The 22344-nt window shown below is 49.2% G+C and overlaps 1 protein-coding gene across 2 annotated transcripts in view; it reads right to left on the bottom strand.

Moving 5' to 3' along the window:
- Window positions 1-22344, bottom strand: part of MYO18B (myosin XVIIIB) — a 248424-nt gene that overhangs the window by 1767 nt on the left and 224313 nt on the right. For both annotated transcript variants that reach the window (XM_057305965.1, XM_048221462.2), the window contains one exon: window positions 622-1870. In XM_057305965.1, coding sequence (XP_057161948.1) covers window positions 634-1870 — 1237 coding nt within the window. In that variant the 3' untranslated portion in view covers window positions 622-633. The remainder of the gene's footprint in view (window positions 1-621; window positions 1871-22344) is intronic.

Below are 22344 nucleotides of genomic sequence, written 5' to 3'. Positions count from 1 at the left end.
GTACGCCCAGCAAATGTAAGCCATTATGGGCGCTGGATTCCTCTTCCTACCTTCAGGCCGGAGAATTTCCAGGCTTAGCTCTGGGGTAGGAGAGAGGGCAGAGGGAAGCCCTGCTTCTCCCATTGCTGCTCTGGGACCTTTGTCCTTGCTCCCCCCCCCCCCACCTGCGGCCTCAGTTTCTCTCTGGATATTTAAGGCAAGAGTTGGACTCCACCCTACCCCAGGCCCCTTCTACCCTGGCCTGAGCCTACCCGACAAGATCTGCCATCATTACGTGGACAGAAGGCCACCACGGCTCCTCGGGCGCCAGGAGGAATGGAGCCCTGGAAAAACAAGACAAGGGTGGGGAAACCAAAAGCCCAGCACCTTCTTTGGCTACGGGACCCACTGGCTTTCCGATGGGTCCGTGTTTTAAAGTGCTAAGGAATCAGAAGCACCTAGCAGAGCGCTTTGCACCTGCATCTCATTATTTCCGCCAAAACCTCTAAAACCCGTCGTCTCCAGAGAAATCACTCGCAGCCTGGAAGGCAGCGGCAGGAACAGGTTTTCTCCAGGCTGCCAGACCCAGGCGGACTATTTGGTTTTCAGTCCGCAAGAACAGTCCCCACCGGCTGCCTTTACCTGCACTGGCTCCTACTTCTGGAGATATTTCTTCATTATGCTCTCAACATCCTCGTCTTTGCTCCCCGCCCCCGGCTCTCTGTGCTCGGGGGACGTTCGCTCGCCACCATCGCCCTCCAGCCGCGGGATTCGTGGTCGGCTCTTGATGCTGTCGGCGCTTTTGAAGGACACGATGGAGCTGGAGGAGGAGGACGAGTCAGAGAGGTGAGCGGGGTCCTCCTTGGACTCCGGACTCTTTTTCAAAATGGTCTTGACCCCCGAGAGAAAGGTCCGGTCGGCCTCCTCCGTCTCAAAGTGGATGCGTGAATGCCGCGAAGTGTCTTGACCCTCTTTGGCCGCTCTGGCCAAGGACACGGGAGACTCAGGCTTCCGGATGGCTGGGAGGAAGTCATCGAAATCCACTTTGGTCTTGCGTTCGTAGTGGAGGCTTGGGATCCTCCAGGTGAACGGATCGCTGTCCAGAGGTTCCTCCATGAGGTGGGCAAACTGGCGGTTCTGGAAGACGAGGGGCTCTTTCCCGAGGTCTGGGCAGCCCGCGTCGTCGAGGGAGGACTCCAGACAGCGCCTCCGAGGCCTCAGCGTGGGCGACAAGAGCATGGACCTGGAGGAGCTTGGGGGGCTCAGTTTTCTCCCAGAGCTCTGCCCTGATTCGAAGAGGGACTCGCAGGAGCTGAACCGGGTCTTCCGCTTCTCAGGCAGCGGGGTGGTGCTCTCGGCGCTCTGGGAGGAGATGCATTTCAGGCTGGTGGACCGCAGGAGCCCGGACGACGTCCCGGAGGCGCCCTCCGGTTCCAGGGCCGACTTTGCCCCAAACCCCAGCGAGAGGTGTCCCTCGTCGCTGCCCGCCCTCGCCCTCCGCAGGGTGGAAGCCCCGGTGGTCTGGTAAATGGGCAGCGTGGGCCAGTCCCCCAGGCCCAGCGGGGACCCCTGGCCCCTCTGAGCTCTCTTCTTCCGGAGACCTTCCACAAACTCCGACAGGGCCGCCGAGGGGCTGGGCAGCTTTTCCCTGGACACCGGGGACGCGTCTGGACTCCGAGAAGCCGGGGAAGGAGACTGCGCCCCCAATCTCTCCGTGGGTTTTCTCTGCCCGCCGCACTCGTCACCGTCCCCTAGATGGTAATACTTCTGCCGGCGGAGGCAGAGGGGAGAAACAGACTTGTCCCCCGAGGTCTGGCTCTGCGCGGTCCGGGCTCTGCTCAGGGCCGACGCCGGTTGGGACCTCTCTGCGTCCCTGGCCTCGTCGTTCATCCTGCATCAAGAAGACACAGGCGTTCAGTAGAAACCACGTAATTCATACTGTCCGTGCAGTGGGTGTGAGAGCCACTAGGCACGGGCACTAATACTATTTTTCTTAGGACACACCATCCCTGCCGCACTCTCAAATGAACCGAATGATTTAACGCGCACATCCAAGCCATGTAAACGTTTCTTGTTGCTTTCTGAAGCGCGATTTCTGTCTGTAATTAAACCCAGCTGAGTACGTGTGAGTGGATTAAAATGGCAGTTAGGACGGGTGACTTAGGGTCACAAGCCATCATATCTGACAGGATAGGACCTACCATCCCAGGGCCTGCTGAGAAATAAGTTGTTTGCTTCTTGGGAGACTTGAGGGGGACCCGCAGCGGGGTATCTGTTTATTTAGGGCCAAGCCCAGAGGAGGGTCCCACCAAGCAGGGCTTCTGAGAGTCAGTGACCCAAATATGTCTCAGTGGGATGCTCTGGTTTATGGGCTGGAGGTAAAAACACGGTTCTCCCCCCCGCCCCCGCGAAAGGGAAAGATTTTCATAAAATCGACATGAAACCAAGTCTATACACAAGAGGACAGACGGTTTCTATTCCGGGACTATACCAGGCTTGGCTTTGATGCAGAAGCATTTTGCAGAAGCTGAGCCAAAAACACTCCCCCTCTGAAAAGTAGGAGCCTCGCAGTGAGGCGAAATTATAGACTATAAAATAAAGGGCATCTTTACAGGAGAGAGACCGGAGTCCATCCATTTATTCAAGTTCCTTGAATAAATAAAATCTATTTGTCCTCCCCCTAAGAGAAATGACCCCCTGCCCACCCATGGCAAAGTTATAATTTATGAAAAAGCAAAAAGGGTATGAACGTCGGAGCCTTGGCAAGCAGACAAAGCCAGGGGCTGGAGGCTGACTATGGCCAAGGGCCACGTTTATGCAGGTTTCTAGTCATTATTCCGCTTCTCTACACTGTAGCTCCAACTGTGACCTTATGGCATTCAGCCCCCTTTACAGAAGGGGGTGGGTGGATTGTGGTACAAGACTCTGAGGAAGGTTTCTTGCCCACGGCGGTGTGATATCACCGTTTCCACCCCGACCACAAGGGACAGTTTAGAAGGAAAAGAGAGGACCACAGTGACCCAAAGGGCCTTTGAATCTGTTAAGGAAGCCAAGTCAATGGTCCCTGAAGGAGATACCCAGAGGGGGAGGAAGGTACAGGCAGGGGAACGGGAATCAGGGTCTTTTCTAAGCACATGGGTAGGGGACCGCGACCCTGGCTTCCTGAGCTCCTGAGGTCAAAGGCTCAATCATCCCATAAGCCTCTCTCTTCTGGGGTTGGCAGGAGCCTCCCTGGACCCCGGATGCATGGGAGGTCGCCATGGCAATGATGCTCGGTCGAGTTCCATGAGTGGTAGGCACAGGGCTGGCTGTGTTCATCTGCTTCTCCTGCCCTTGGTCAACTAGGTGGAGGGTCAAGGTCATGGTGGGGGGGGCACAGGGTCAAGGTGGTGGTGTAGGTAAGCTACCTCCATTACCTACTCTCTTCCCATCGGTCCTTCTCTGGCGGGGGCATGCTCCCCACGCCCTTCCCAGCCCCTGCCTTGAACTTCCCTCTTGCTCACCGCGCTCTAGGCACCCGGGTCTCCCCGTGCCGAGCCCTTCCAGCTTCTGGTGTGGAAGAGAAGCGCCCGGTCATGGTTGCTGACACGTGGGGAAGTCGCAGGAATGAAAGAAAAGCCCGGGGCACAGTGCCTGGCACCTAGGTCCTCAAATAGCGGTGGTGAGATGAAGAATTAAGAACCGATAACTAATGGCTGTGCATCATTGACAAACTAACTGTCTGTGGTGATCGTGAAGCCTCCCAGGAGCCTCTGCGTCTCGAGCCTAACCCACTGCTGGAGGCCACGAAAGCCTCAGTTCCAGCTACAGGACGGAGGAGCGGAAGAACGAGTGAGCAGGTGACCTGGTGGCTCAGGAAGGCTTGGTCCCCATGTGCTAAGCCAGCAGCCACACAATTTGCCCAGAGCGTCTGCCTCCTTTCCCGTTTCTTGGCTGTCACCTCCCATCTGTCACCCCTGGACGTGGGCTGGAGTGCCCCCTTTATGAGGACCTGAAGCTGTGTCGTCAATATCATTGCCTTGGCATCCCTCCCTGAGCACATGGCAAGGTGGCCTTCTCGCTCTTTGCTTTATCTTTGGGTTTTTTTTTTTTTTTAATAAACATTTTGGAGCTGCCAGGGGCAGTGGGCTGCCACCGGAGCCAACAAAAGTCATTTCTGCCCTGCCTTGGCCCCGAAGGGAGGTGGGCGTGATGAATGTGTCTCAGGGGCTCAGTCACATCCATCGCCTGCCATGTGGGGATGGTGGCGTCGGGGCACCCGTCCCTGAGTCTCCTGGGATGCTGCCGTCCCAATCACTCTAGCTCCCAGCTCGAGTGCCGGCTTTGGATGCCAGGACAGGGCATGGGGAGAGGGAAGGAAGAGAATTTAGGAGGAGGAAGAAGGGGGACAGAGGAAGGTGGGGAGGAGGGAGGTGCGGAGGAGGGAGGTGGGGAGGAGGAAAAGGGAAGGAGGAATAAGGGAAGAAGAAGAAGGAGGAAGGGGAGGAGGAGACAGGGGAGGAGGAGGAAAGGGGGTGGAGAAGGAAGGGGAGAAGAAGAAGGAGGAAGGGGAGGAGGAGCAAAGGAGGAGGCGGAAGTGGAAGGAAAGGAGGAGGAAGGGGGAAAGGAGGGGAGGAAGAGGAAGGGGAAGTAGAGAAAGGCAGAAGGAGAGGAGGTGGGGGAACCCCTACCCCCCAGCCCTGCTGTCGAGACTGTGCAGGCTGTCATCCCTGCACCCTCTGTCTTGGCACCGAGCCCAGCACACAGCAGCTGCTCAGTAAATTTTGTTGAACTGAGTCAAGTTTAGCTTGGAAATAGGTTCACAAGGAAGAGGACCTAGCAGACGGGAAGGGGAGGAGGGTCCAAGGGAAGCGGGAAGAAAAGAAGCAGGCAAGTGAGCAGCTGCAGTGAGAATGGATGGGGGGCTGGAGAGGAGAGGGGAAGAAGAGGGTGTCTGAGGGCTAAGGTAGGGAGGGGGTGACACAGAAGGGGCACAGGCTGGCAGTGGAAGGTCGGCCTTCCTTGTCTTTGACCCAAGGTGGGATGGGCAGGGGGGCACAGGAAGCCATCACCAGCCTGGGAGTGGGGGTCTGGAGGCCCCAGCTTGTGAGAGCTGGTGTCCAGGACACAGGCTTACTGGGACCAACCCCATGGGGACCCCTAACTCCACCAGACCCGACAGATCTGACTGCCTTCCCCGAGGCCCACCAGGAGCAGTAAGCTTCCTTCCATAAGGTGTACAAGCCAAAACGTCCCAGCCTGGTGGTTACTGAGCTCTGCCGAGGGGCCCAAGGGCCTGGTGTTCTGGGGGGGTGGGTTGTGGGTAGGCTGGGTCCCACTTTCCTTGAGTTGTCTGGTGCATTCAGAGCCTCAGCCGGTGGGCTTGAAACAGAAGCACAAGCCAAGCTGTGTAGACCCCTAGGGAGCTGGACGGGACGGACAAGGAGGAGGAGGAGGAAGGGGTAGAGCGAGAAGAGTAGCAGAAGACATGGGGAAGGGAAGGGTAGGGCACCCAGAGAGAAAGAAAGAAGTCGTGGCTGAGTACTGTCTCCTGATTTTGCCATTCAGAAATGCACCCACATCCCTGCGACGCCGGCATTTCCACTCCAAGTACGAAGTTGCTTGCGTCCACTCCTTTCTGCGTGCACACCGCAGAATGTCACGTGCACGCAGACACCCTCTTGCAGACTTCTGGGGGCGGGGGTCGTCCCAGTTCTGCCCTTGAGGCAGGTGATCCTTTCCATTTCTGACCCAGCTTTGGACATCTCAAACCCACCTGCTGTTTTCATCCAGGGGCCTGGGAAGACTCATTTTTTTCCCCCAGCTGTCCTTACCGGACGGCTTGACTCAGCTAGAACTCTCCTTCCTCAGCATCGCATGATGGCCGGCTGGCAGACGATCAAGATGTCACTGTGCCTGCCTCCCGGAACCTTGGGCGGGGCGAGCGCTAATGCATAGAAGTTTCTCCGAGTCACTGGGAGACAGGTACGGACAAAAGCTAGGCGGGGACACCCTGTTTCTCTAAGGAGAGACTTCAGCAACATCTTGGGAACTTCTGCTGTCTGGCCTTTAGTCTATCTGAAGAGGAATAATTTAAAAATCTTAATGCTCGTTTGATGGTTTTCCTTTTTTTAAATTTTCTTTAGATTTTTTTAAATTTATTTTTTTTAAGATTTTTATTTATTTATTTATTTGAGAGAGAGAGCGAGAGAACAAGAGATCTCGCACAAGCAGGATGAAGGGCAGAGGGAGAAGCAGACTCCCCGCTGAGCAGGGAGCCTGATGTGGGACTTGATCCCAGGACCCCGGGATCATGACCTGAGCTGAAGGCAGAGCTCAAGCTTAACTGACTGAACCACCCAGGCACCCTAGGTTTTTATTTATTTATTTGACAGAGAGAGAGGGAGAGAGCACAAGCAGGGGGAGAAGTAGAGAAAGAGGGAGAAGCAGGCTCTCCACGGAGCAGGGAGCTGGATATGGGGCTCAATCCCAGGACCCTGGGATCATGACCTGAGCTGAAGGCAGACGCTTGAAGGACTGAGCCACCCAGGCGCCCCTGATTGTTCTGCTTTAATGGCCCTGCCCATCAGAGGTAGAGAAGGCTCCAGACTGAGGGCAGAGGTTCAAGAACAAACAGTTGCCATATATGACCCTGCTCTGAGCAGCACAGGAAAAGGACGAGGATATCGAAGCAGTCCGTTGGGCAGCAGAACGAACCAGCTGCCAAGACACGTGTCTCAGCGTGAACCCTACCCCTGCCCCTGCCAGGCTGTCCTGTGAACGCGGCTCCATCATTTTACCATGAATGTTCCATGAATATCAGGTGCAGGATGGAAAAGGCATGTCTCTACACACGCGATCTGTATGCACGATCTCATCAGGGTCAGAATCCCTGCCGCATCTTACGGATGAGGAAACTGAACCCCACTCGTGAGAAGCCATTCCCCCAAAGTCACACTGCTAAGTGGCAGAGCCTGGATTTGAACCCCGGTGGGCCAGATCCGCACGTCATGCCTTTCCCTTCCACAACATCCCATGCCCTCCAGGCAGAAAGGTGAGTGGAAACCTCGACCGGCTGAACTCCTATCTACGTGTCCATATATTTCAACGTCCGCTGAGGCATCGTGAACCAAAAATGTGAGATCCAAGTCAAGGAGAGACATGGGGTTCACCAGCCCCCAACATTATTGCACAGCAAAACTAATTCCCGAGTCTGAGTCTGTCTGGGCAGAGCCTGGGCCAACAGTAGCTACAGAAAACTCGAGGCAGACTTAATGACACCGTGAATCATCCCCCGAGATGTGCTGTCACCCCCGTTCTTCATCTGCACCCTGAAATTCAAGAGGAAATTAAAAATGTATGGACATTCCAACACTGGTAAGGCCCAGGATGGGAAACCAGATGTGCCTTTAAGATGACCTGAAGGTGCGTGACCAAGGCCAACAGGACAACGGATAATCTGCAGTAGACGTTGCTATGGTGTCCGAGACCGTGCGTGATGTGGTAGGAACGTGAGACATTTATTAAGCCCCTTCGGGGTGCAGCTGAATTCTGCATAATCGCTGCTGTATTTTGTGCCTTTACGCTTTGCAGACATTCCTTGATTTTATCTTCACAATAGTCCTCTACTATAATCCACTATCATAATCTTCCTGTTTCACAAATGTGGCTCAGAAGGATATGTAATTTGCCTTACAATCAGTGGGAGAACATGGATGTAAGCCAAGGAGTCCAGCTCCGGGATCCATGCCTCCTAACTGCTCTCCTCTCCTGCCCTTTACTGTCCTATTTTACAGACGAGGAAACCGAGGCTTGGAGAGGCACGTGGGCTTGCCGAGGAAGTTTAGGGCCGAGGCTCTCCTCTCGGTCTGACTGTATAGGATGCCGCAAGAGCATGGGCTGCCTTCCCCTCCTGGAGAGCACACAGGAGGAGTGGAGACTGGATAAGCCCATGAAGAAGGGTCAGCAGGGCAAAAAGTTCTGGGTAAACTGAGCCTCGGACTAAGTGCAACAGGAGGTTGGCAAGGGAGGGAGGTACCGGAGCCTGGGTGCTTGGCCTTTCTGGAGGACGTTGGTGGGGTTGAGTGAGGCTTTTGGAAGGGGGGTAGGGTTTGGGCAGGGATGTCAGGAAGCACTGGGAGGAGATCCCCATCCCTCCCTCTCCCCTGCCAGTTATGAGCTTATTCAATATCTAAACCCTTGGCAAGCAAGGGCTGATAACCTAAATCGCACAGGCAAGGACACCAAGGCTGAGCAAGGCCATCCAGCTGGAAGACTCGAAGCAAGGAGGAAGCCATGGGATGGGATAACCGAAGAAGCATGCTCGACCGCGGCGAGCCTGGTTACTCCTGGCCGGAAGGTCAAAGACTTGAGTCAGGAAACAGACTCTGTAAATATATTCTTGATCATATATTGGTTTCTATGGGACAAGATACCTCCCAAGTCTTCCTTGCTGTTCACCCTGATCTTAAGTGGGTGCTGAGTCTTTGACTCTTGGGCAAAAGCAATCCAGTGACCCTCCCTCAGTAGATGCCTGTCTGCCTACCTTCTGTGCATCAGAAAGTTCTAGATTTTTCCTTGGCCTCACCCATATATTCTACTGGGTTCTAAGTACTTGGTACTAGGACCCGCAGTTTTTAAATGCAGTTGACCACCAGAACCACCCCTGAACTCTATTAAATACACACACACACAGACACACACACACACACACAGACACACACACACACACACAGACACACACACACACACACACACACATTTCAGTGCGATGAGGGGGAGGTGAGGGGACCATTCTAGTTTCAGAGGGAATAAAGGCTAACCAAAGATGTGAATAAAAGAGAGAAAACTGTGTGTGGGAAGAGAGGGGCTATATAGGTACTTTCTGCTTAATTTTTCTGTAATCCTTCTAAAAACTCCCCCCCATAAACTCTACTATCTTTTATTTAAAGAGAGAAATTCAAGAAACAAAACAACCAAATGCAGCAAATATCCTTAAGAGTATACAGTGACACAGACGATTTTAGGATATTGGGGGTAATACGGATGTTGGGACCTTGGATGATCTTATGGGTGTGTTGATTTTCTTCAGTGTGCTAGTGCTATGGTAGTTAAGAGATGTCCTTCTTCTTAGGAGAAAGATGGGAAACTATTTTAAGGAAAACTGTCATGCTGTTTCAACTTACGGGCCCAACTGTAGCCTCCTCCAGAAAGCCTTCCCCCACCTCCCAGGCTGGGTGAGGTGTCTCCTTTGGCTTCCACAGCCCCTGGACTCTCCCACCACTGTTTACTGCAATCGCTTGTTGACTTATTTGTAACCTACAACAAGACTGTTACGAACTAGATCGGACAGTTCTTCTGTGAATCCCCGGTATCTAGAAGGAAAGTTTACGGGATGGAAGGAATGAAGGAATGGAGCGGCGGGGGAGGGGTGTGGAAACATAGAAAGAATGAACAAAAGGGCTCCATCTGACTCCTCTGGCTGGTTCATTCAGACCCCAGCAGCCCTGCTTCTCAGTCAGCCAATCCCACGTCTCCGAGCTTAAAAACAATAGATTTCAAGCCAAATTCTGGCACACAATCTGGAGTGAATGCCTCATGTCTAAACCCAAGCCAAAAGCCTGGTTTCATTGCTACAGAATTCCATCAACTTCCAGAATATCAGAATGGAAAGGGAGCTGAAATTCCAGCTGGCTTGAACACCCCATTCTACACCTGGAACAAGAGCGAGGGAAAGAGAATATCTCAGGTCATACTCTGATTAGACAGTGAAAGTACTGATTGTATACTCTTTACCTTCTTCTTTTTTTCTTTTTTCTTTTTTAGAGAGAGAAGGGGGGAGGGACAGAGAGAGAAAGAGAGAGAATCTCAAGCAGACCCCGCCCTGAACACAGAGCCCGACATGGGGCTCGATCTCACAGCCCTGAGATCATGACCTGAGCTGAAATCAAGGGTCAGATGTTTAACTGACTGAGCCACCCAGGCGCTCCTATACTTCTTTACCTTTTGATACATATTTCCACAATGTTGTGAAAGAACAAACTGGATACGTAAAGGGATTAAAAATCTCTAATTGGATTGGAGATTCAACTTGGGTTCAACATATTTAAATAAATTTTCAATGCATTTCTTTACTTTTCACAGACATTGCTTCAGTGGAACGTGGTGCAATGAAAATAACCATAAAAAAAATCTCAGACTTAGTCATAAAAGCACCCAGTTCCTCATGAAAATGCAGTTTTCAGTGAGTGGAAATTATCCATCCATCCATCCAGCCAGCCAGCCACCCCTCCTTACATCCATCCAGAGTCATTTACTGAATCCATGATCCCAGATGCCATCGATACAGAGATCAATAGCCCCTGAAGTACAGAACTTAAAGTTTAAAAGGGAAAGTAGATTCATCAAGTTATGACTGGAAGGAAATTTGAGTGAACCTTCGTATCCTCTTAGGCATGGGAAATAAGGAAGAAATGTTTACTTAGCAAAGGGAGTAAAAAGTCTAGCTCAGCATTCAATTTCTGGCTATGATAGATTAGCTTTTTCAGATAGACTAGATTTTCCAGAGAAAATCTCCACGTAGAAAAACTAAAAAGCTAACTTTAAATTTACAGGCATTGGAAGGCACCAAAGCAGCCAGGGCTTGAAGGGTCAAATTTTGAAAAGAGGGAAGTATGTTGAGGTGAGCCCAGCACCATAGCATCTTTCCTCTGGAGTCATTTGCTGATCTTGAGGAAGAAGAACTAATCCAAGGAACACACACATTCGGATATCAAGACTTACATACAAAGCTACATTAATTAAGGCAATGTTAAATCAGCTCAAAGATGGACAAGCAGGAAAATGAAATAGAACAGGGTCTAGAATATATATAAAATCACTTGATTTAATAGAAGATGATAATGGTGGTAAACGTGAAAAATATGACTTATTTTAAAATACATACACAAGGCTAGTTTGATAGTCATATGCCAATGAATCTTAACCCCTACCTCACACCATAAATACGAATTCCTGATGAATTGTTTATCTGGATATAAAAGTTAAATCAATACAGTGTTTGTAAGAAAACATAGGGGGATGTTTTCCTAATTTGGGAGTAGGCAAATAAATCTTCAGTGGAATAGAAAAAGCACCAACCATAAAGGAAAAATAGTGTAAGTTCCGTTACATTAAAATTAAGAACTTCTCAGAATAAACCGTAAGAGTGAAAAAGGCATTCCATCAAATGGAGTGACTCCACATACTCAAGAAGACTTATATCTAGACTATATTAAGGATTCCTGCAAATTAATAATAAAAAAAAAGAGACAACCCAGAAGAAAAAACATAATGGGCAAAAGACTGGATCAGACATTGCATCAAAAAGGATATCCCAATGGACATATAAGCGCACGAAAAGGTTTCTTTATCAGGAACGTGCAAGTTAAAACCAAAAATGTGACCCTACCAATATCCAGCAAAATAGTTAACATTTTTTAAAAAATGACAAAACCAAGCGTAAGCAAAAATGCAGAGCAAGATCCTTTCCCTCTGCCCCTGCCCCCACTCCCCTGCTCTCTCTCTCTTTCTCTCTCTCAAATAAACAAATCTTTTTTAAAAAATAGAAACAATCTAAAATGTTTATTATTAACCGAATGAATAAATCATTATAATATATTCCTACAATGGAGCATTAGAGACCAGGTTTTCTCAGTGGTGGCGTAATTGACATTTTGGACCAGATAATTCTGTGCGGTCAGTCCTGTGCATCGTACGATGTTTAGCAGCACCCTGGTCTTCTACAGTAGCACCTGTCTCTGTTATGATGACCAAAAATGTCTCCAGACATGATCAACTATCTCCTGGCAGAGAGGGGGGAGCAAAATTGCCCCCAGCTGAGAACCACAGTTATGGACTATGGAGCAAAGAAAACAAGGGAATGTCCCCTACATGCAACAATGTGAATGAAGCTTGTAAACATAATATTAAAAGGGGTGCCTGGGTGGTGCAGTCGGTTAAGCATCTGACTCTTGGTTTCAGCTCAGGTCATGACTTCAGCCCTGTGTCCTGCTCCGAGTTCAGCTCGGAGTCTGCTTGGGAATCTCTCTCCCTCTCCCTCTGCCCCTCCTTCTCAGGCTTTCTCTCTCTAAAATATAATAAATAAATCTTTAACAAAAAACCCACATAAAAGAAAGAAGCCAGATGCCAAAGAGTACTACTGGATACTTTCTCTTATATAGAACTAAAACAAACAAACAAAAAACCCCAGTCATATCTAATTCATAGTGTTAGAAGTCAGGGTGGTGGTTACCTTTGAGAAAGGAAGAGGTCATGACTTGAACAGGATCAAGAAGGTTTTAGGGGCACCTGCGATGATCTGGTTTTGCTTTTGGTAGTAATTACATAGGTAGGACCAACTTTTGAAAATTTCATAATGATGTACTTTCCTGGATGCGTGTTTCTTTTGCTTTTTTTTTTTTTAAGATTGTATTTATTTATTTGACAGAGATAGAGACAGCCAGCGAGAGAGGGAACACAAGCAGGGGGAGTGGGAGAGGAAGAAGCAGGCTCCCAGCGGAGGAGCCTGACGTGGGGCTCGATCCCAGAACGCTGGGATCACGCCCTGAGCCAAAGGCAGACGCTTAACCGCTGTGCCACCCAGGCGCCCCTGGATGTGTGTTTCAATGATAGGTCTACTTCACCAAAAATAGAGCTCAGAGAGCCACAGATTCTAAAGCATTTTTTTTTTAAGATTTTATTTATTTATTCGGCAGAGATAGAGACAGCCAGCGAGAGAGGGAACACAGCAGGGGGAGTGGGAGAGGAAGAAGCAGGCTCATAGCAGAAGAGCCTGATGTGGGGCTCTATCCCAGAACGCCAGGATCACGCCCTGAGCCAAAGGCAGATGCTTAACGACTGCGCCACCCAGGCACCCCAGAGAGCCACAGATTCTAAAAGAATGTTCTGAACCATCAACGTTTAATCCAAATGCTTTTTACACAAACTTGCAGCTAAATTGGGTGAGCCTCAAAACTCCCGAGAGAGCCGCAGACAGCATCCAACACCTGGAGTTTTAGGTAGAAAACAGCCCTCCTTCCCATGGAAACCTGTCCAAGAGTCACGTTGGCTCCCAGGCTGAATCCTGGACAGAGCCGGACTTCCGGTTCCACTTGCTCAGGCCTGGGGTCCGTGGTAAATGTGTTTGTATTGACATTTCCATGCTTTCAGTTTCCACTAATCTTCCCTAAGACTGATAAAACCGAATAGCAGCCCTGCGTCCCAGGAAGACATAAAACCATATTCATGAGAGCCCTGTTCGTTAAGTATCTTCAGGATTAAAATGGTCCTGAGCTCCCGGTCTAAGAATGCAGAGACCAGTAAATAAATGTACTGTTGAAATAAGATTAGCGGTGAATGCTTAACCTACTTGGAGAACGACCCGTTTCTAGCACTAAGTACCATCCATTCACATTTACATAATTAATGAACTAATTACAAACGCATCTTATCTAAGCATTTAAGCAGGCCTCATGTGACCCATCCTTGCCTTCACTTCCGTGGTAGACTAATTGCCCTTCCTTGAAAAGAATACAACTTTATTTTAAAAACAATACCCTGTAATTTAGACCTTTTTACGAATTCAAGCCAGCCTCGTCCCACGTAAAAATCAACGGGGGTGAAAGGAAGTTGGTGTCTAAATCTTGTTCTTTTTTAAACCAAGAACGGCAAGCCGAGAGTATGGGGCTGCAAATGTTTACGGAAAGCAAATTTTCCCCCAGAAAAAGGAAAAGTTGTAATGTCATCGTTTAGCCAAACGAACAGCGGTTGTGTTAAATCGGCACCAAAGCAAATGATACATACAACAGTAATTAGCGAAGATTACACAGTAATTAAAATCACGATGATTATGTGAGTGAGAATAATTTATACAATAATCTCCATGCTCACACTGCAATATGGTACAAGTCCAATAGCAACAGTGGAGAGCCATGTTTGGTAATAAATTCAAACGACAGCATCACTAATTATGTGATGATAGATTGGTCATTGAAATTGAGGGATAAATAAAGTCTCTGACCAGGACACACACGCAATTTTCTTTGGGCTTCCCAAGGCTACTCAGTGGGACCTCAAACAGTTGAATACGTTTTCTCTTTTCTTACTGTCTTCTCCTTTCCCTTCTCTACCCTCCCATCCCTAGACTCTGTATGCATAATTTTGTCCACTCCCATAATTCAACCTTCCCCTTGGTGGAAAACATTGCTTTGCTTATTTGATTTTTATCTACTCACCATTATTCTGCTTTGAGTAAGGCACCCCTTATCCTTTGGGGAAACCCTTCCTCCCGCAGTGTTGCTGTGGTTTGGGCAGGAATAATCCCATCTCCCAGAACCAGGTGAGAACACCAACTTGAGCCTAGGGTAAGAGACTCCTTCAATCCCCTTATCCATTCTGTTTGGTTTGGAACAGACATGTGACTCCCTTTGGGCCAGTGAAAGTCAAGCTCAGGATTTTTGTGCAACTGCTTAGAAGATTGAAGCCCTCTTTACTTTTGGACTCTGAGCAGTCCAGGCATGAGCTGGAAGATCTCGGGCGCCATCTTGCTACCTCAGAAAAAAGCCAATGTAGAGAAGAGTAGGGCAGAGAGGTTGCTGGGGGAATCAAATCCCCATGATCATTTTTGAATCCCTGGATGGAGGGAATGAGACCAGAAAGGCAGGCAAAAGCCAGATCACGCAGAGCACTGTAAGCCTACGAAGGTGCTAGAATTCCATCCTGTTCTATCCTGGAGGGCAGGGATCACCAAAATTTTCCTGTAAAGGGCACACGGCAATTATTTGTGGCCTAGAGGCCATCTGGTCTCCGTGGCAACTACTCAGGTCTGCCTTCACAATGCAGAGACAATCATAAACGATATGCAAAATCAAAACCAAAAATGTGAGCGTGGCTGGTTTCCAATAAAACTTAATTTACAAAAACAGGTCAAGGGCCAGATTTGGCCTGTAGGCAGGAGTTTGCTGACTCGCGGGAGGAGACGGGAAGCTACTGCAGCCAGACTTTCTTTTTAAAGGGATCATCCTGGCTGAAGTGTAGAGGACGGACCAAGGGAGGACGGTATTGGAAGCTCTTTGTCAGCATGGAGGACAGAAACGACGGTAGCCTGACTTATGGGTGTTGGCGGTGAGGATGGAGAGAAGCAGAGAGAGCTAAGGGTGTTGGGGGGGAGAATAAATAAGATGTGGGGATCTGTTGATTATGAGGATGAAAGAGAGGGGATGCTAGTCTGAGAAGACCCGGTTTGGGCGGCTTTATGAATGACAGAACCACCAAATGATACTGATAACACAGAATGGATAGGGAGGCAGGAACTTCCTCCTGGATATGCTGAGTTAAGACACTGGAGAGACACGCAGTTGGCTGTCTTCTCAGGGCAGACAATTAGATACACTATCTTCATTAAAAACCTGCGAGAACGTAAGAGCTGGAGGTCTCCATTTGGGGGCGGCCCACTTGCAGTAGGGGAGTTAAAAATCACAAGAGGATCATTGGGGATCAGGTAGAGAGCAAAGCAGCCAGGTGAGGGCAGCACCCGGCGACACCTGACCCCCGCATTTGGGGGGTAGTGGTGGGAAGGAAAAGACCAGAAAAGAGAGGTCTGAGGAGCTCCAAGGAGCAGAAACGTCTACGAGGCTGAGTGAACAGAGAAGTGTTCGATGGGTTTGCCAACGCGGGGGAGAAGTCCAGAGAAAGATCAAGACTGGAGAACGTCCCCCGATTTGTCCCTTCGGAAGCCGCTGACATGGCGAGGAACGTTTCAACAAGTGGTGGGGGCCAGGCTCTGGGTGGCAGGAATGGGAGGAGTGTGAGTACAGACGGTGGGTGTGGAGCCCCACTTTGGAGAAGGCTGGTTCCAAAGGGGAGGAAAACGAAGACCTTGGGGGGGGGGGCGGCTGCAAGGTGAGGAGGAGGGTCTACAGTGAAGTAGGGGAAGACTGATGTATGGTGAAGACAAGAAGGAAGTGGGGAGAGGCCCCCCACTTTCACACCGGGCCAGGAAGGGCAGAGGCAGGAGAGGCCAGGCACACGGCGGGGGCCGAGGTGCGCGTCCCCGTCCCCGGACGGCCCTGATTCCACCTGCAGCCAGAGGTTAAGAGAGATTCCCAAGCCAAGTGCGACTGCCACCGCCAAGCCCATAAACTTCCTCTCTGGGGGCCGCGAAGGTAATTTAGTGTCCCCATCTCCAGAAGCTCTTGCATTTATCAGCGGCAGCTGCATGGTTCCTGGACTGTAAATCATAAGGCTTTAGGTGTATTTCTCTTGGGTTGACGGCCCCTTATAAATAATGCAGGGAATGCTTTTATTTATTTATTTATTTTGGCAGAAGACTGCTTTCTCTCTCTCTTCTGTTTTTAAAGTGACCTTCCTTCTCAGTCAAATTCGGAACGTCCAAGAGACTCATTTATTGAGGCCTACGAGGTGCCAGGTAGCACGGGGCTGGGGATATAGGTGTGTCATCCTCTCCTACTGTCTAATCTCCTAGCAGAAAGGACGATCGGGTAGCATCCAGTCAAGTTTAACGCAAACGCCGTTGGACCCACCAAGTCATTTGCCCACGTGCGTGAGTGTGTGTGTGTGTGTGTGTGTGTGTTTTCAAGGCTTACAGGCTCGGAGCAAATACCTGGAAAACAGCTGAAAGGGAAAGAAGACTTTAATGAAATAAACCTCATGATGTGAAGATCTTTTGCGGGACTTGAAAAAAATGAGACCGACCTAGGCCAGTAAGGAAAGATCGCCGAAATATATTGTAGAGGGAAAGAAGCACGTAGTAAGAATTTTTGTAGTGCGTAGGGTACATCATGGAGCGTCGTATCATTTACATCTTTTAAAAGCCCACAAATATGTTCTATATTTGTTACAGGTACATACATGTTTAAAAATCCACGGAGAAAGATGTGGAAGGGGGTGCCCCGAACTGAAGGTGGTGGATACCTTTGGGAAGGGAGCTGCGATTGGGGGTGTGGTTAAGAGGATTTTAGCTTTGGGCCGCCTGGGTTCTTGATTTTGGCTCAGGTCATGATCTCAGGGTCATGAGATCGAGCCCCATGTCAGGCTCTGTGCTGGGCATGGAGTCTGCTTTAAATTCTCTCTTCTTCTCTCTCTCTCTGCCCCTCCCCCTTCTCCACCCGTTTCTTGCACACTTGTGTACTCTCTTTCTCTCTCTCTACAAAAAAAGAGGATTTTAGCCTTTTCTGTTATATTTTAAGTTCTTGAAGGGAGGAAGAATTCATAGATTACTTGTGCAGTTAGAAAGAGCTGGAAGGCACCTGAGCCCTAAGCCTGGACTTTACTATAAATTTGGGTAAGATACTTCCCTCCCCAGACCTCTACATTCCCCATCTGCATAAGGAGCAAAGTGGGTCAGATAATCCCAGAGGTTCCTTCTAACTCAGAAGTTCTCGACTCTTTACATTGCAAACGTGTTCCAAGGACAGTGCTCAGAAATTTCAGGGCTTACTGCCATGGGATCTGACACTCAGTAGGCATTTTTTGGTTCGATGCTGAGTGTTGAATGATAACCCTTATGCAGTTTTAATATTAAGAGCGGTTGTTGGGGCGCCTGGGTGGCACAGCGGTTAAAGCATCTGCCTTCGGCTCAGGGCGTGATCCCAGCGTTATGGGTTCGAGCCCCACGTCAGGCTCCTCCTCTGTGAGCCTGCTTCTTCCTCTCCCACTCCCCCTGCTTGTGTTCCCTCTCTCGCTGGCTGTCTCTATCTCTGTCAAATAAATAAATAAAAAATCTTTAAAAAAAAAAAAAAGAGCGGTTGTTGCCAGTAATTTTTGCAGGTAAGTGATCTGCGCCCCCCCCCCCCCGATAAATGTCAGAGAACCATGGTAGTGTAGGAAATACAAATACAGGCTTTGGAGGGATTCGAATCTGAATTCAAATCTGAAGACTGGCTCTATTACTTATCTGCTATGGGACGTCGATCAGTTACCGACCCTCTGTGAGTCACAGTCCGGGCTGAGATAGGACCAAGTAGGGTTAATATGTCTGCTCCAGCCTTGATGTTATGGTTAGTTATTCACTCAACAATCATTTACTATTTATTTTATTTATTTATTTTTTTTTGAGAGAGAGATTGTGCGTGTGTGAGTTGGGGGGGTTGGCGCAGAGGGAGAAGGAGGGAGAGAATCTCAAGCAGGCTCCACACCCAGGAACCCAGTGCAGGGCTTGATCTCACGACCATGAGATCATGACCTGAGCCAAAATCTAGTCACACGCTTAACTGACTGAGCCACCCGGGCGCCCCCTCAACAAACATTTATTGAGCACCAACTGTATGCAGCCCCAGGGATGTAGACCTAAAGAAACTAGAAAAGGAGTTTATGGTCCCTCCTTGCCGCCTGGCCCCATCACTGTCCTTGGTGCAGGCACCCCTGCTCTGAGCTGTGCTGGGCCAAGCCCGAGGACTTGGAAGGGGAGAAGGAAAGCGGGGCTAGGCTCCGGGTAGGGCTGTCTGGGGATGCCGAGGACAGACTCTGCTTGAGGCATGGCTCTAAGAACAGGGTTAGGCCGTCTGTGCTTGAATCAGTTGTGGGCCTCGGATTCCTGTTCCATCGCATGGGACCATGTCTGTCTCCTGGGGTTTCTCTGGGTACCAAGTAGATACCAACACTAATAAAGCTAATTTTCTTGAGCTCCTTCTAGGTGCCAGGGGCTCTGAATGAAGACACATTTGTGTCATCTCATTAACCTGACATCAACCCAGATTTGTTCACAAAGAAACACAGACGAGAAGTTAAGAAATCTCGCTCCAAATCTCACTGTTGCAAGGGAGCAAATGGAGGGTTGGAATTCACGGGCTGTGAGCTCAGCCCACGTACCCAAATCCCTGCAGCCTCCTGTCTCCCATTGAAAGGGGTGACGAACAACTTAGGACGTAACCGAAGGGCTAAGGATCCTTATCACGCACGCTCCCACAGGCATGCCTCGGAGATTTTCGGGTTCGGTTCCAGACCACTGCGATAAAGCATCTCAACAAAGCAAATCAAATTCATTTCTCAGCTTTCCAGCTGCACATTAAAGTTATGGCTGCACTATACTGTAGTCTATTAAATGGGCAATAGCATTGTCTTTAAAAAGCATAATTAAGTACATACCTTTCTTAAAAAATACTTTATTGCTAGTAATGCTAACCATTGTCTGAGCTCTCAGCGAGTCAACCTCTTTTTGCCAGTGGAGGGTCTCGCCTCCATGCTGATGGCTGCTGACCGATCAGGGGGTGGTCACTGAAGGTTAGGGAGGCTACGTCAGTTTCTTAAAATAAGACAACACGACGTTTGCCACGTCAATGGACTCTCCCTTTCACAAACGACTTCTCTGTAGCAGGCGATGATGGTGTCGGATAGCATTTTACCCATAGCAGAACTTCTTTCAAGATTGGAGTCTGTCGTCTCGAGCCCTGCTGCTGCTTTATTGACTAAGTGTGTGGGACGTTCTGAATGCTCTGTCGTCGTGTCAACAGTCATCACAGCGTCCTCACCAGGAGGAAACTTCCATCTCCAGACACCGCCTCCTTTGCTCATCCACGAGAAGCAACTCCTCGTCGGTTCAAGTTTTATCACGAATTTCTAGCAATTCAGTCCCATCTTCAGGCTCCACGTCTACTTCTAGTTCTCTTGCTGTTCCCACCCCATCTGCAGCTACTTCCTCCACTGAAGTCTTGAACCCCTCTCCAAGTCTTCTGTGAAGGTTGGAATCAACCTCTTCCACGCTCTGTTAACAATGCTGTTTTATCCTTTCCCATGAATCAGGAATATTAATGCTATCTAGAATGGTGAACCCTTTCCAGAAGGTTTCCAGTTTACTTTGCCCAGACCCATCAGAGGACACACTATCTACAGCAGCTCTAGCCTTTCAGACGGATTTCTTAAATAATAAGGCCGAAAGCTGAAATGACCTCTTGGTTCACGGGCTATGGAATGGATGTTGTGTTCGCAGCCATGAAAACAACATTCATCTCCTACATCTCCACTCTGTCCGAGCTCTCGGGTGACCAGGTGCACGGCCAATGAGCAGTGATATTCTTTTTATTTTTAAAGATTTTATTTATTTATTCGACAGAGAGAGAGACAGCCAGCGAGAGAGGGAACACAAGCAGGGGGAGTGGGAGAGGAAGAAGCAGGCTCATAGCAGAGGAGCCTGATGTGGGGCTCGATCCCAGAACGCCGGGATCATGCCCTGAGCCGAAGGCAGACGTTTAACCGCTGTGCCACCCAGGCGCCCCGAGCAGTGATATTCTGAAAGGCATCTTTCTTTTTTCTGAGCAGCAGGTCTCAACTGTGGGCCTCAGATATTCAGTCAACTGTGTTGTAAACAGATATTCAGTAAACTGTGCCGTCATCGGGCTTTGTCATTGCGTGTACGGAGCACGGGCAGAGTCGATTTAGCGTCATGCTTCGGGGCCCTAGGATTTTCAGAATGGTAAGTGAGCGCTGGCTTCCGCTCAGAGACACCAGCTGCATTAGCCCCTCACAAGAGAGTCAGCCTGTCCTTTGCAGCCTGGAGGCCAGGCACTGACTTCTCCTCTGCAGCTATGAAAGTTCTCGGATAGCAGGCTCTTACGTCGACACTGAAAATCTGTTGTTGAGTGCAGCCACCTTCATGGATGAGCTTGGCTGGCTCTTCTGGAGAACCTGGTGCCACTTCTGCGTGAGCACCTGCTGCCTCACCTTGTACTTCTGTGTGACGGAGATGACTTCTTTCCTTAAACCTCGTGAGCCAACCTCGGCTAGCTTCAGATGTTCCTTCTGCAGTCGCCTCCCCTCTCTCAGCCTTCACAGAATGGAAAAGAGTTAGGGCCTTGCTCTGGACTCAGCTCTGGCTTCAGGGACTGTTGTGCTAGGTTTGAGCTTCCATCCAGACCACGCACACTCTCTCCAGATCTGCAAGAAGGCTGTTTTCTTTCCTTAGCATTCGTGTGTTCACCAAGTAGCACTTGTCATTTCCTTCGAGATCTCTTCCTTTGTGTCCACCATATGCCTAAGTGTTTGGCACAAGAGGCCCAGCTTTTAGCCCCTCGGAACTTTTGACGTGCCTTCCTCATTACGTTGAATCATGCCTAGCTTTTGATTAAAACTGAGAGACGTGTGACTTTTCCATTCCCTTGGACACTTAGAGGTCACTGTAAGGTTACGAATGGGCCTCATTTCAATATTGTTATGTCTCAGGGAACAGGGAGGCTCAAGGAGAAGGAGAGAGACGGGGGAACGGCTGGTCAACGGAGCAATCAGAACACACGCAACATTTACTGATTAAGTTCACCATCTTATATGGACGTGTTACCAATGGTGCCCCAGAATAATTACAATAGTAATATCAAAGATCACTGATCACCATAACAAATATAATAGAAAGGAGAAAGTTTGAAATATTGCAAGAATTACCAAAATGCAACACAGAGACACAGAGCAAATGCTGTTGGATAAATGACACCAATCGATCAACTTGCTTGACAAACCTCCAATTGGTAAGATACGTGCTATCTGATGGTGCAAAACCGTGAACACGATACAGCGAGGTATGCCTGTCCAGTTGTTAATTACAAAACTCAGATATTATGTTAATGAGCATTCCCATCCTGCTGTGGCCCCCGCCAGTGCTGTTTCTGCTGCCTTCTACCCCGGCTGATGGGGAAAAAAAGGGGTACGTATTTATCGGGAGAGAAAAATTCCTCATCCTCTGGGGTTCACAGAAGAGGTGGCTCTTTCTCCAGACAGGCCTTTGTGTTTAATTAAGAGCAGTAATCAGATTATCTTGCTTTAATTAACTTCCCAGATGCATCCCCACTCTTGGAGCCTCTCTTTGATATTTTCGACGTCAAATTTTGCAGCCTAAGATTATCTGCAGGCATGCGTCAGACATTTGCCATTTGCTGAATATGCCCAAAAGGTTAGCGTGAACTTCCACCCCCTTCTTTTTGAAGAGATGCACCCCCCCACCTCCTTCAGAGCAAGCACATTTCAAGTCAGGAAGGGGTTGTCTGCATTTGTTCTTTGAGTCTGGGACTTTTCTAGTTTATCACATTGGTTCCTCTGTTATCACAAAAGCAGTGTGCATTTCATCTTAATTACGCATCTGCTTAATCCATAATTTCTGATTTATGGCCATTAGCTCCTAATTACAAGAGGGCCGCCCTTGAAAAGGAAAACCAAATGAGCTGAGAGGAACGAAGCTGGCTGAAAAACAAGAGCGAAGGTGGATTTAACTCCTAAAGCAAGAGTGGCTCCCAAGGCCCGGTTGTCAGAGAAACCTATTGTTGGCAATCCTACAGATTTGCAAGAGTTTCGTCTCAGGCCGTAACTGAATCCTTCTTCCTCCATAGTGCAGAAAATAGAAAACCT

The sequence above is a fragment of the Ursus arctos genome, unplaced genomic scaffold (assembly GCF_023065955.2).
Source record: "Ursus arctos isolate Adak ecotype North America unplaced genomic scaffold, UrsArc2.0 scaffold_34, whole genome shotgun sequence".
NCBI lineage: Eukaryota > Metazoa > Chordata > Mammalia > Carnivora > Ursidae > Ursus > Ursus arctos.
Note: the sequence above shows the minus strand (reverse complement) of the source record. Positions and strands in the feature narration are given on the sequence as shown.